Source organism: Pholcus phalangioides, unplaced genomic scaffold, assembly GCF_987345545.1.
Source record: "Pholcus phalangioides strain wild (caught in Gottingen) unplaced genomic scaffold, Ppha-v1.0 ptg000017l_1, whole genome shotgun sequence".
Lineage (NCBI taxonomy): Eukaryota > Metazoa > Arthropoda > Arachnida > Araneae > Pholcidae > Pholcus > Pholcus phalangioides.
In genome coordinates this window covers 4112382-4126205 of record NW_028301610.1, presented here as the reverse complement: position 1 = coordinate 4126205, position 13824 = coordinate 4112382, and the positions used below count along the sequence as shown (strand labels likewise).

The 13824-nt window shown below is 32.8% G+C and overlaps 1 protein-coding gene across 2 annotated transcripts in view; it reads right to left on the bottom strand.

Moving 5' to 3' along the window:
• The window catches only part of Ubr1 (Ubr1 ubiquitin ligase), a 62044-nt gene extending 49069 nt beyond the window's left edge, over positions 1-12975 (bottom strand). The window contains exons 1-3 of one of the 2 annotated variants that reach the window (XM_089246719.1): positions 12824-12975; positions 10178-10265; positions 1130-1553 (exon numbers count right to left, since the gene is read on the bottom strand). In XM_089246719.1, coding sequence (XP_089102845.1) covers positions 1130-1533 — 404 coding nt within the window. In that variant the 5' untranslated portion in view covers positions 1534-1553; positions 10178-10265; positions 12824-12975. The remainder of the gene's footprint in view (positions 1-1129; positions 1554-10177; positions 10266-12823) is intronic. The other variant, XM_089246720.1, reaches the window with a different exon arrangement.
• Positions 12976-13824: the final 849 nt, after the last annotated feature.

The following is a 13824-nucleotide window of genomic DNA, read 5'->3' as shown; positions in this document are numbered from 1 at the left end:
GCGTCTCCTAATCTCCATATATTTAGGCCTATACCTGTGTATTGTTATGGAATGGCAAAAACCAGTTATGCAAGCTTATAAAAAAGTAATCTAACTAAAATAATCTTTCTCCTGTTTAAAGTCTTGTAATTGTGAATTCCACTTTCGGTGAATCTTTGCATGGGGAAAAAAAGAATGCATTTCATTGAAAGAAGAAGCAATAAAATTAAATTTGGAAGGGTTAAATACTTCAATCATATATCCACAATGGATACGTTGTTACAAAGAAAACATTCAAAAATTATAATAAAAATAAACAAATGGAATGAACATAACCATGCAAGCTTGAAAATAGTTTTAAAAAATTTAAGGCAGTTATTTAAAAAAATATAACAATTTTTCTTAATTTCTATTTCTTCCAAATAGCTATAGATATGCAGTGAGGGTTAAAATTTAAAATCTTCAAAAGAGAGTACTTGATATACAGTCAAACCACCCCATAACAAATTTTAAGGGACAGAGACTTTGGTTCTCTATATGAGATATACCATAGCCTACCATTTTATGTATGGACTACCTGACGTCATTGGCATATGCAAGGGGGGCGGGGTTTGGGGTTCTAACCCCCAAGCCAATATTATAGTGTTATTTTGCAGGAAAAAAAGTAAACACACCCCCCCCCAGAAGGGAAAAAAATCTGAAACCCCCCCCCCCCCTCGAGAAAATTCTGTGTAAAGATTGTTCACCATATCTGGAGGATTGTTATAAGATGGGTTTGGGGCCATTCAAGTATTACTTAAGCAGATTTTCAGCCATTTTTGACCCCCTCCCCCGTCAGCAAAACACTGACCCCCCTCCTCCCCCGTCAGCAGCTTAGAATATTTCATATCTTCAAAAAGGGGTGGTTGATGACGTAAGCAACCTTCAAACCCCCCTCCCACTGGTCATCAAAAGCCAGCAAATCCAAAACCCCCACCCCCTTGATGCTGATGTAATACATGAATGACCCCTGTGCTATATCAGAGTTTGATTGTATATCCATATTATAGAAATGATATAACTATTTCAATTAAAAACAATGACTTATTTTAAAATTTTTCAATAATGAAAGAAAATTTCTTTCATTTATAAATTATTATACTGTTACTACCTCTTTTTGAAACAGTCCACACAAAGCACACATGTAGTATCTAAACCACATTCTCTACATGCATATGTAGGCTCTCCAGATTTAAATACCTTCCCACATAGAGATGGGGCACTGTCCATCATCTTGATTTGATCAAATGCCGCATTCAAGTCTTTGCTGCCACAAATGAAATATTCCAGTGGTTCAAAAAGAATTTTCCTGGCTTTTTCTTCATCATATGTAATATTCAAACAATCCGAATTTGGTTTGAGGCAATAAATTACAGGAACGTTCCTGCTCCAAAATTCTCTGAAATCCATTGGACTGAGTGTTTTACATTTGGCTTTTTTAGCCCAGTCATAAACTGTAGCATCGATGTCATTTTCAAATGCAGGTACCGAGATCAATTCTTTCACATCTTCCATGTCAATGCAAATCTATGCTGCTGAGATACAAAATAAAATAAAAATAAAATTCAATGAATTTATATGTAAGGTTTTCTTAATTCAAAGTCATTAAATACATTTTTACACCATTAAATGCAAAACAAAGCTCAGTGATGATCACAGTAATTAATTTAACAGTGGATTCAAACCATGAATGTTCTCTGGAATCTTGTTTGCAAAGTTTGAGCTCATTGGGTGGAGTGGAAAACATGATAGCTTTTTAGCTTGAACCCCCCTTTCATAAGCATACAAACTGTTTGTTGCAGTAAAGTGCCACTGCTTTGCATAATAGGTCAGCTTTGCACCAAATTTCACATGATTTGGGAGGATTGACTCAAGACTGTTTTGATTAACCAAGTTGATATTATCACGCCAAAAAGAAAAAAAAAAGTGTTTGTGGTCCCTTAACCCTAGAATACTAACCTCTATGTCTTATAGGCAGTTAACAAGTGGTTTTTATCAGCTTTCTTAGTTAGTATTCTAGGGTTAAAGTTAGGTCAGAGACCCAGACTTGGAGAAAACATTGAAGGAGGACTGAAAGTTACCAGTCGTCCCATACATACAGGACTCAAATATGTACGCAGGAGGAGTGTGTTGCATTGTATATATATCAATAGCTCACAATAAATATCAATAGCCAGGTTCTGGCACCTATGGTTGAAGGCAATTCAATCAAATACTAAATATGTTATTAGCTAACATGCAAAATAATCTTAGCTTAAAAATTAAATAATAATAATTCATCATTGATTAATAATACATGTACGTCAAAGTGCTTTCAGAGGATTTTTTTTCCCAAAATATATTTTCACGATAATGAGATTTCTCAGTATTTTCAAATTTTAAACCGTTATTCTGTTTGTTTAAATCAGAACTCTTGCAATCATTTTGATGCAAGCTTGACAGCATGTTGATTGCCTGTCTGGAACCTATGTATAGCAGAGTAAAAAGTTTTTATCTCACATCTATGCTTGGGAACACCAAGTACCACACTGTTTTGAGCACTTACACCTATTTGTATTTGAATGGAGCTTTGGGGATCCTGATATGGGTGATTCTCACGAAATCAGTCTAAATTGTGTCCCCCAGCATTTTACAAATATATTTGACACAGAACTTTTTTTTCCATCACTTTCTATTTATATTCCAGTTTTTAGAAAATCACCACTCAGTTTTTAATTTTTTTCATTAATAGATATTTAAAATTTTCTTGAACAAATTTTAATATCTTAAGGAAATGTCCTTCTCCTGACTGTCTCGCGAGCCCATTTTTCAAATTTTAAAATAACTTTTGATCTAAAAATAAAAGGATACTCTTTTTTCAATAATATACATTTTTAAGACCCATAAACTTTCAGATATTTTATCTTTTGTATAATTTTAAAAGCTTTTATCAATAATTTATAGCCAAATGAAAATTTTCCCCAGCTTTTTTTTCAATTGCGACATTTGGAAAACATGTTCGACTTCTACAACATCTATTGCCACCATTCAAATTTTGTGTGGAAAAGGTTGAAAAAAATGTAGCCATCATTTGAACCTCCTTTTAAATCAATTAAAATTGTAAATTAATTCACAAATTAGGTTTATTCAGGAAAAAAAAAAGGCGTGTGTTTTTATTAAATGTCCTTCTCTTGGCTACTTTTTTTGTGAGAAATATCTAATAAAAAATCACACACATTTTCACTTTACCACGTTTTTCAGTTTAGAGACATCTCTTATTTCTGAAAAGCACATGTTTTCAACATGCTTAGTTTTTCATAAGTGTTGCAAAACATGTAGAAATGTCTTTCTCCTAGCATTAGTTATCCAGGAGGAAGGTTCAACACAGGGTGGGAAGTGACAAAGTCCATTTCGGAGCAGTTTTGGAACAGCGAAATTCAGGATTCGGAGCAGTTTTAGAGCAGCGAATTCAGGATTCGGAGCAGTTTTGGACCAGCAAAATATATGATTCAGAGCAGATATTTATAAATTGGAGCAGCGAAATTATCTTACAAGAATATTTTCCTTAACCCTCACTCCTTTTCAAAATAAAACATCTTTCATCAGCTTGTTTATTGTTTTTGGTGTTTCAGGCTTTTGACACCTTGTTTGAAGAGTGGCTGTCATAACATTTTTCACACTAGTCTATTTAAGATGATTTTTGTTACTGAGGGCACTATTTGCTGTCTGGAACAGCAACACTTGAAATGGGCTAAAGTTTTTTGATAAGCTTTCAATTTTTTTATACTCGAAAAGAAATTGTTGCAAAATGAGAGATAATTTCGGAAAAATCAACACGATGTTTGGCGATTCAGCACTCATTATTTGGCGATATTGGCGATGTAACACTCGTTATTTGGCGATATTGGCGATTTAACGCACATTATTTTAATAATAATAATAATTTTAGTAACGTGATCTTCACGCATTCCCAAGGGATCAGCATGATCCGTCCAGGGAATGTTAGTGTTAGTAAACATCCATGCCCGAACCGAGATTCGAACCCAGACCTGCACAGTGAGAAGTTAGTCCCCAACCACTCCACTGCCAGGCGGCTTATTCGGCAAAGTTTCTAAATTAGCATTCGCAATTCGGCGGATATGCTCTTTTTACTCCAGGAATGAAAATTTTTTTCACGAAACATCAGGATTTGACGCAATGAAGATCGACTACAGTAATTTCTGCTGCTACCAGTGACGACTTTTTTTCTTTTTGAAAACGAAAACTGACTCACATTTGCGCTTTAAAGCTGAAAGACCATTGCAAACTGTGTTCAGTTGCACGATCACGGATATTATCGGGGTTTTGCGATGGAAAGCCCGATGAGGGGCCGATAGTTTAAATAAGACTATAGTTTAAGTACAGTGGAATAAAACAAGTCCTTCTCGGAAAGAATCGTTTCGTGGCAAGCAGGAACAAAATTTTTTTATCGTGCTTTCCGAAATTCTGGGCATACTGAAGCAAAATTCGCTATTTGGCGCAGAAAAATACGAAAATACACTATTGGAGCAGGATGGCGCAAGATGTTAATAGTGCGGCGCAATTGGCACAGAGTTTCCACCCCTGAAGGTTCAATGGTTCAATCATAAGTTGGGGGGGGGAGGGATAAAAGTGATCCGATGCTTTTAGTGACGACATAAAACATAATGAAAACTTAACGATTTAATATACGAAAGAAACATAACGAGAAGGATGACACGTGTATACAAAGCGGTGGTACAATTCCAGCTGACATTTTTTCTTTTTTTTACAATCACCAGGAGCGTGAGGAGGGTGCGCCATCTACACAGATAAGAACGCACTACAAAATCAAATAAAAATCAGATTTCTTGGTTGCAACATCAAGTTGCAATAATGTTTCATTCAAAGACTTTGCTTTGAGGGTGCATCTTGTGCTCTCGAAAAACAGACAAATTAGAAATCTGTGTTGTTGTTCCCCCCCCCCCCCAAGTAGCACAAAGATATAGATCTATATCGTAAAATTTCAGTTTCCAATATAGATGCACGGGCGGAGATATGGGGAGATACATCAAAGGTGGAGTTAACTGATCTAATGTATATATGTATATGTCGATTGGCATCATCATCATCGTGCCCCCAGCAATAATGACCTTGCCCCCCCCCCCAGACTTCCAAGTCTATCTCCGCCTATGTATAGATATATATCAGGCCACAATATCGTTCTGGCTAAAAAAGGCATAGTCAGAGATAAATAGATCTATATCGTGAATGTGATATATTCAAATATTTCAACTTTTGGACGATAGATGGCACCTTTTCAGAAGAAATAAAAAAAGTGCAATTTTCTGGAGGTGGGTGGGTTTGAACTCATATACCCTAAACTCTTCCCATCTCTAACTCCGCATCTTACCAACGCACCACTACAGCACTAGTTATTGGCTGTTATTATAACATTAATTTACAAGTAATGGTTTTTTTACTTGTATTTTCAATTAAATTTATTCATTTTCATGTATGCACATAAATTACTAAATAGAAATTGTGAGACATATTTATCATTTTGAGGCAGATAATTGAAAAATTATATTATAATTAAGGAAATTATATATAACACAAAAAACAAATTAATGTATTTTGTAGTATATTAATTATTTATTTAAAATTATTAATTTATGCTAATAAAACAAAAACTACAGAATAAAAAATATGCAACACAAAAAAGTTAAAATTATCAAAGTATGGTAGAAAATGAAAACATCAAAAGGAAAAAAATAAATAATAAATCATTTTAAGAAAAACACACATATACAACAAAAACAAGAGCAAATTTTTCTAAATTAAAAAAATATGTGCAATTATAAAGTGGCAATTAAAGTTACGGTAGATGAATTCTTGCTCCTCCTAAAATACCAACATCTACTATGTAAAACATACACAGTAAGGATCCAATTATAACTGATGAAATGATTTTGATATATCAACATAATTAATCCTATTAAAATCAAAATTTCATATAAAAATTATTCATTCAAACGTTTTTAATTTCAATTCAAACAAAAAATTGTACACTCGACTTTAAATTTTCTCCAAATTTTTATATGAAGGCAATATTTTTATTTAAAGGCACACAATATGTTGATATATCAGGATATTGTGTATCTGATATATATCTTTGTCAGGTTCACGATATAGATGTATGTCATGTTCAGGATATAGAGCTATGTCTTCTTTGATAGATCTATATCAGGTCTATATCGAGAACCTGATATACATCTTTGTCAGGTTCACGATATAGATCTATGTTTTTCAAACTATATTAAAATAATTTATTGTCCCAAGTTGTTGTCCTTCAAAGTAGAGATTATTCACATGGAATCAAATACATATTCGACTGAAAAATTAAAAACTTGATCAATTAATATCATAAATAATTTGCACCATATGGGACAAGATCATTTTATATCATAGTTATGACATCTGATATTCCTCTGACATTTTGATATATAACAATATGGTCCAGATATTGCACTATATCATTGTGCTACTGGGGCCATAGACGTGATGAAAAAAGAGCGAGAAACAAAAATAAAAAAAGAAATAAAAATGCAATTGACAAAAAAGTTTTTCAGAGTATCAGTATAAAAGTTCGTCCAAGTTGAAAATAAGCTACCAAAATAAATGAAATACGTTGTGATTGTCAAGCATAAGTATCAAGTTAAGTACTGCAGGGCTCCTACTCAAAAAATTAGAAAAAGTAGAAAAAAGCAGGAATAGAAAGTAGGATGGGGGGAGGCTAACTCCCTTAGACAAAATTATCATAGCATAATAAAAAAAGTTCCAAAATTTTTTTTAAATTAAAAACATTTTTTAATTTTTTTTTTTAGCAGCACTATTTGAGTATTCTGTGAGATTGACTCGAGCAAAGAAAAATGGCAGAAATGACGGTTACAACTAGCAACAACAGATAATTCTTTTCCATCTCTCTTCAAAATATATATTACATTCTTTTTTGGAGTCTTCCACAGTCCAGTCTGCCAACTCTCTCCGACAAAGCACAACAAATTATGAAGACGTGTAAGTTTTTTAATAATGATGATCCTTCTAGACCACTTTGAAAAGCACACTTTAAAATGTGTAAATTACAAGATCCGCTGTAAATAGGCCAAGGTGAACCAAATGGTTTTACTGTGCTGTCCATCCTTTAAGGCATGAACAATATTTATAATGCTAAGCAAAGAGCTAGAAATGAAAGTGCTTAATTTATCAAAAATGATTGCACTGGAATTGAACTGTAGGCCCTATAATGTAAACAAATCCCTTTAAATAAAAATATAAAAGACAATTAAATGCTATTGGATAGCATCAGAATCACCAAACCTAGGATAGGCCTATGTATCCAACTGCTTCGTAATGCAGTGTTGTTTCACCTATACACCAAATGTGGACTATAATTTTGAATGATGAATGTTAGTTATGGTCCAAGACCATGAAGTAGTAAATACAAAATTATTTCTTCAATCCAGACAGAAGTTTTTAACGACTACTCTACTTGTTGAACCCGCAAAATAAACAAATAAAAAATTAATAAACCAAATGGTCCACATATGCCCCCCCCAAATAACCTTGAAAACGATACAATTTCTGCTTTGACAGAATCGTTAATTGCAATCTACTACATTTGTAATATTTGGCAATATATTGATGATTCCCTGCTCAATTAAAACCAATTACACAAATTTTGTTGATAGGATTTGGTAAAAGAGTAGGAAAAGTAAGACAAAAACTAGAAAGTAAGAAAGACACAACCAAGAAAGTAGGACAAAAGTAGGACATTTTACCAAAAAGCAGGAAAAGTAGGACGAGTGGGAGCTCTGGTACTGAAACAGGCAAAATACCTCGCAGATTTGCCTATCTCTTAACATGGTTAAATTTAAATTAATTTTTCTCACAATGAATTTTTAACGAACTTCATTGCTGACTATATTTCATTTATTAGCAGATAAAGAAGTGTCCCTAATAATTTTTTTGGCTGAAAATTTTTATAACTTTTTCTTTTCATTTTTTTTCAAATTTTGTGAGAATAACACATATAATTAACATATCCTGGAGAGTGGTAATATTGTGTGTTGCAAAAGTTGACAACAAGACATTACAAACACCACAAACAAGCTCCATTACCTTGCATGTTTTGGAAAGATGAATGAATATATAACCACCATTTTCGCCGATGAGAAAATGTTCAACTGGGATAATTGAGATTTTTGGAACTATTACTGGGAGTATTCAAGTCAAAAACCTAACAGTACATTCAGTGGATAGAATGAGCATTTGTTGTGGTATGGGAAGGCTTTGCACTCAATATGATGACTCATACCACTTTTCTAAGATAAAGAGAGAATTCCAAAGACTATCAGGATGTCCTCAGCAACAACCTTCTGCTTTTTGCAGAAAGGTTGTCAGTGTGATTATTCATTCCAGAAAGACACTTATATCTATATATACTTTTGAGAAAACATTTATTTGAATTTTTTATTTGTATTCAAGTTAGAATTTTTTTATGCATGTCAAAACTATTGCACACATGTATGCTGATGAATGTAGCTTTCAATGATATTTTTTTTAATTAAAAAAATACTATCTCTATATTCAGGTGATGCACAATGTGTATTTGCCATTGAGGGTCAAGTTTTATAAGAAAATATTTCATTATTCTGCATGATGCACTACATAAAACTGTTACCAAAATACCAAAATCTTCTCACACTCAATAATAATACAGTGAAACTTCACTACAACGATATGGTATAACAATAAATCCCTCTACAATGAATTTTTTTCCTGATCTGCAGAATATCGCTATATCAAGGTTTCACTTTATATACTCGTATATAAACTCTTTTAGATCAGTTAGAGCAAAACTTATGATAATATAACTTCACACTGAGGATATATATCATGGAAATAATTAACTTTTCATAAACTGGAAAAACACAGAATTGGAAGAGTAGCTTTTTTCCATCTTAAAATGTTATTTTCAATCAAAAATGCTATTTTAGGTTTAATAAAACCAAACTAAAACAAAAATATTATTGTTGGTTTTATTCTATTGTAGAGTCCCAAAAAATCTGAGCCTAGAAAGTTCAAGGTTCCACATAATTTGCAGTGCAGAAATTTTAAAAATTCCTTTCTTGAGACCCTTTTTTTTCTTTTTTCTGAGAATATGGCTGCTTTAATTTTTTTTTTTCATAAATAAGAATAGTATAGTGTTGGCACGTCTTACTATTTCTGTGGTGATTCATAACAAGTCTTCAAAATTGAATACCATAATCAGCTTAAAATTCAAAAGTTCAAAAAGTTCTAAAAATTCAAAAAGTTGAGCATGTGATGTCACACACACTGTTATAAAAATTAATTCCACTTTAAAGTATACAGTGCAGACAAAAATTAGTGGCATTTATGGATTGGAAAAATCCAATGATAAAATATTTTGAGTATAGGAAAAATATATCAAAGACATCAGAAATATTTAGATAGAAGTTAGTTTTGTCTATTGAATAAGTTCCTGTTTAGACAGATACAACAATGCTTTATTGATGTGAATAAGTCTGATCATCCCGCACTGTAATGAGGTGCAAAAGACATATGCACTGTAATGAGGTGCAAAAGACATATGCACTGTAATGAGGTGCAAAAGACATATGCACTGTAATGAGGTGCAAAAGACATATTCACTTCTAAATCTATAGCTATGTCAACTCTGAGATATGGCCAGATATGGCCACTCTAATTTTGATAAACTTTTTTCATATTTTTTTTAGTATGCAGTGATTGTATTTTACGTGAAATTTATTATTTTTCTGTCCCATTTATCTTGGGTTATCACGACTCTACTGTATTTAGTTTTAAGTATTTGTTATAAAAATACAGTAAAACCTAGATATAACGATACTCTGCAGACCAAGAAAAAATATCATTGTAGAGGGACTATCATTACATATCGAGAGACAGTAGCTCAACATTAGAGTATAGACATTCCCAAACAAGACTTGAAAAAATATAGTTGTAGAAGAATTCCTCATGATATCGAGTATTGTTGTAGCGAGGTTGCACTGTATCTTTCAAAAACGTCTTTGAAATAATCAGAACAAAAAAATTACATTAAATCTAAATCTGCACTAACCTATTTTAAACAGATCTTTCACAATGTATATGTTGTTTCTATATTTTGTTTTCTTTGCCCCTACATCTTCTAGGAACTAGAGAAATATCTGAAATATAAAATATAAAAAAAATACAGAAAATTTCAGAAAAAGACACATGAAAATTTAATTCATGCATTGCACAAGACACTTTTATTCTATATAAGTCTATGGCTGCGGATTATAAGCATCCAGGCAAGTTAAGATAGAGTGACTTCACTGGTCTGGACGTATCGACAGATCATATAAGCAAAGCATAGTTAGCTGGTCTAGATAATTTTTTTATCAATATCTAATTTCTTTCATTTTCAATAAATTTAATAAATGAAAAAGTTTATAAAAAGTTTTTAAAAATCTTTCCTATAAATATTGCAAAAACTCTAGATTCTCAGGCACATAAGACTCAAGTAAACATGATACATATATATATATTTCATAGTTTTTCTTACCAAGTTATTATTTTTTAATAATGACATTCTCTCTTGTGCATGAAGGGCTGGGTGTGAAAAAAATCATGATTTTTATTTAAATTTGATTTTTTTTATTTAAATCAGATTTTTTTGATTAAAATTAACTGACTGCTTATTAAAACAAATATTGTTAATCATTAAGAATGCATATTTTCATATCACTTGATTTTTTCTCCTAACTGCTCAAATTTAATTTAGCAATAATGAATAAATTGCAAACAAATTATAGGCAAAAAATACAAACAGCAAAAATCGGTGTTTATGTAACATGAAAGGTCATTGAGCTCAGATTAACTTCATGCATTAACTTTTTTTTAGAGAAAAGTGCTTTTATTCAGTTCCCCCCCCCCCCTATTAAAATGAATGAGCGGTGGCAACTCAGTATCACACATATGGTGCAGACATCTCAATTCACTCCATGCACAACCAAAGGGCCATTCAACATCAACTAAATAAAAACAAATTCTATTGAGAAGACTGTTTCTTGCACAATTAATGGACGTGTTTCCGACTTGCATGTTGCTTAATAGTTTACACATTTTTATTCTTTCATATTTAATGATTTTTGGTAAAAAAAAAACGAGCAAATTCAAAATTTTAAAACGAAAAGTAGGAAACCCAAATATACTTATATCTAGCAATTAGGGCATACAATTAAAGACTTTATATAAAAAATTCTTTTTTTTTAATCAGGGGAATCCTAGCGCCACATTGTAATGCATTGAAAATAATTAGTGCAGTTTAACCAAGTTCAATTCCCTATATTTTAGAATAGCTTTCATTCTGCACTGTATCTAGAGATTAAGTTCAAGCCCGTATTTACCCCAAAGATCTTCTTTACTCCTTTTAATCACGAACTTTACCACATATCAGTAACATATGCATACTATACTAGATTACTTTTACTTCAATATCATCGAAGTTATGTAAAGAAAAAACAAAATTTAATTTTTTTGATTTAAATCAATGATTTTTAAAAAAAAAGTGATTTTAATCACAATTTAAATCAAGCTTATTTATAAATTGGTGTACCCTGATGAAGGGTGGATATTTTAAGAGAGAGAGAGCGAGTCTTTTGCAAGATTACACACGACTACTTCACTAAACACCAATTCTGGCCATATCTGTATATAGCAATTTACTCATGGGCGGTGACACGGGGGGGGGGGGGGGAGGTCAAAGGTGGAGTCAACTGATCTAATGTATATATGGATTGGCATCATCGTGTTCCCCAGACTTCCAAGTCTATCTCTGCCTATGATGATCTCTTTCATTAATGAGTTGGGTTGGAAATAAAGGCACCATGTATTGATGGTCGCCTCAAGCTCGGTAGGAAAATATTTTATCTATGTTCTCTCCTAGGTTTGAACCTGGGACCATGACGGCAACCTTCATGGTGGTAGATGAGCAGCTTACCACCACGCCACTCCAGTGCAGATTACAGGGCTGTGCTAAAGGAAAATGTGAGAAATAAGGCTCACATCTGGTGTCTTTTTATTTCGTTATAAGGAATGGCTTGACAAACGTCAGGTCACCATAGCAACTTATTGCTAAAATTTCCGAGAATTTGATAAATTCAAGTCAGAGGACAGCTAAACCAACACTGAAAGGGGATCTGGAAAAGATAATTTCAAACCATTTTTCTGAGAAAAATATTCTTGGCTCTTAATTTTGCATTTGATTTGTCAAGCCCTATAAACACTAAGATCTGTTGTTCAGGCACAATTTAAGATAAACTTTACTTGATACACAAAAAAAACCTTTATTGTGTATCATCATGCGATGCTGGACATACATTTCTTCACTTTTTTTTTAATGGAAAATCTCGTGAATTTCAAACAATCTTTCTTAACTGATTTCAAGAGATCGTAAAAGTTCCATGTCGGAGTTTTCATTGCTAATTACCAACACTTAGGAAGCGAGATCAATACAATATGGCAATCAGACTTGCATATTGAGAGAAATTTCGAAACTACGATATTAGTTACAAAACAAACTAGATAAAATATTAATCGCATGGTTTGAATTGTATGATGGTGGAAAATAAAGTTGAAGTTTTGTTATAAGAATTATGATGTTTACGAAAGAGAAACTAGTGAAAATATAAGATTCAAGTTGAGCTATTGGTAAAGATTGGATGGATGAAAGCAATCTTACCAAGATTAGGAATTTCGGCAAATAGCAACTTCAGTACGCAATCGTTTCCCAGCAAAAATAAGAATAGAAAAAAACTAAAAAAAAAGATTGAAGCATAGAGTCAACAGCACGTCTAAACTAAATTTAGTTCTTTTAACTCGTAGAAATCGTTTCTTTCGTTGCCAGGTTTTCAAACCACAAAAATTAACTTTTAATGGAAATCAAATTTTCTGGATGTTATGCTGAAACTAATATTTAGAAGGAAAACTGATTTTTGTCTCCGGGAATCGAAGCCGGGTCCCCTTGCATACCGGGCAAGTGTGCATATACCATCTCAACATTTAATATTATTTTTATCATACTTGAGAACAGGGCCGCAACTAGATGTTTGGTCACCCGGGGCAAGTGCGCATTTCGGTGCCCCCTTGCAATGTTGAAGGAGAGGTTTGAGAATAAAATTTGCGCCTCCCTCTGGTCCAGCACCCGGGGCATGGGACCCGCCTGCTCCCCGCTAATTGCGGCCCTGCGTGAGAAAACCATAAGCTTCAGGGCATTTTCGATATACATTCTGTGGCCATACGTCCAGCATTTTCCAGGACAATTCAATGACCATTCCGATTTGTATATATTGTTTATAATTTTTGTAATTTGCATTTTTAATTGGGTTGCTGTATTTTTGAAATATATGACATCCATATTTTTATGGGCATTTTTTTCTCAGCCACCTCATTGGGCGTTTTGCCTGTTGTGGCGTTGTTTTTGTATTTGTACTTTTTGCAAAAACGTCCCGGATTTTCCCGATTCTTAAAAGGAGTTCACTTAAATCCGTTACTTCCATCAAAAACGTTGATACAGGTGATTTTCATTACTCACTAACCATGAGGAAGAGTGGCTATTATTTTTAGTGATATATATTTGTATTTTCTTTGCATATTTCACGTTTTGTTAGCAAACACTTCGTGTGTCTTGCTAACACACCAGTTCAAGTTAAAGAAATTGAATTTTAGTACTGTTTTTTTGCT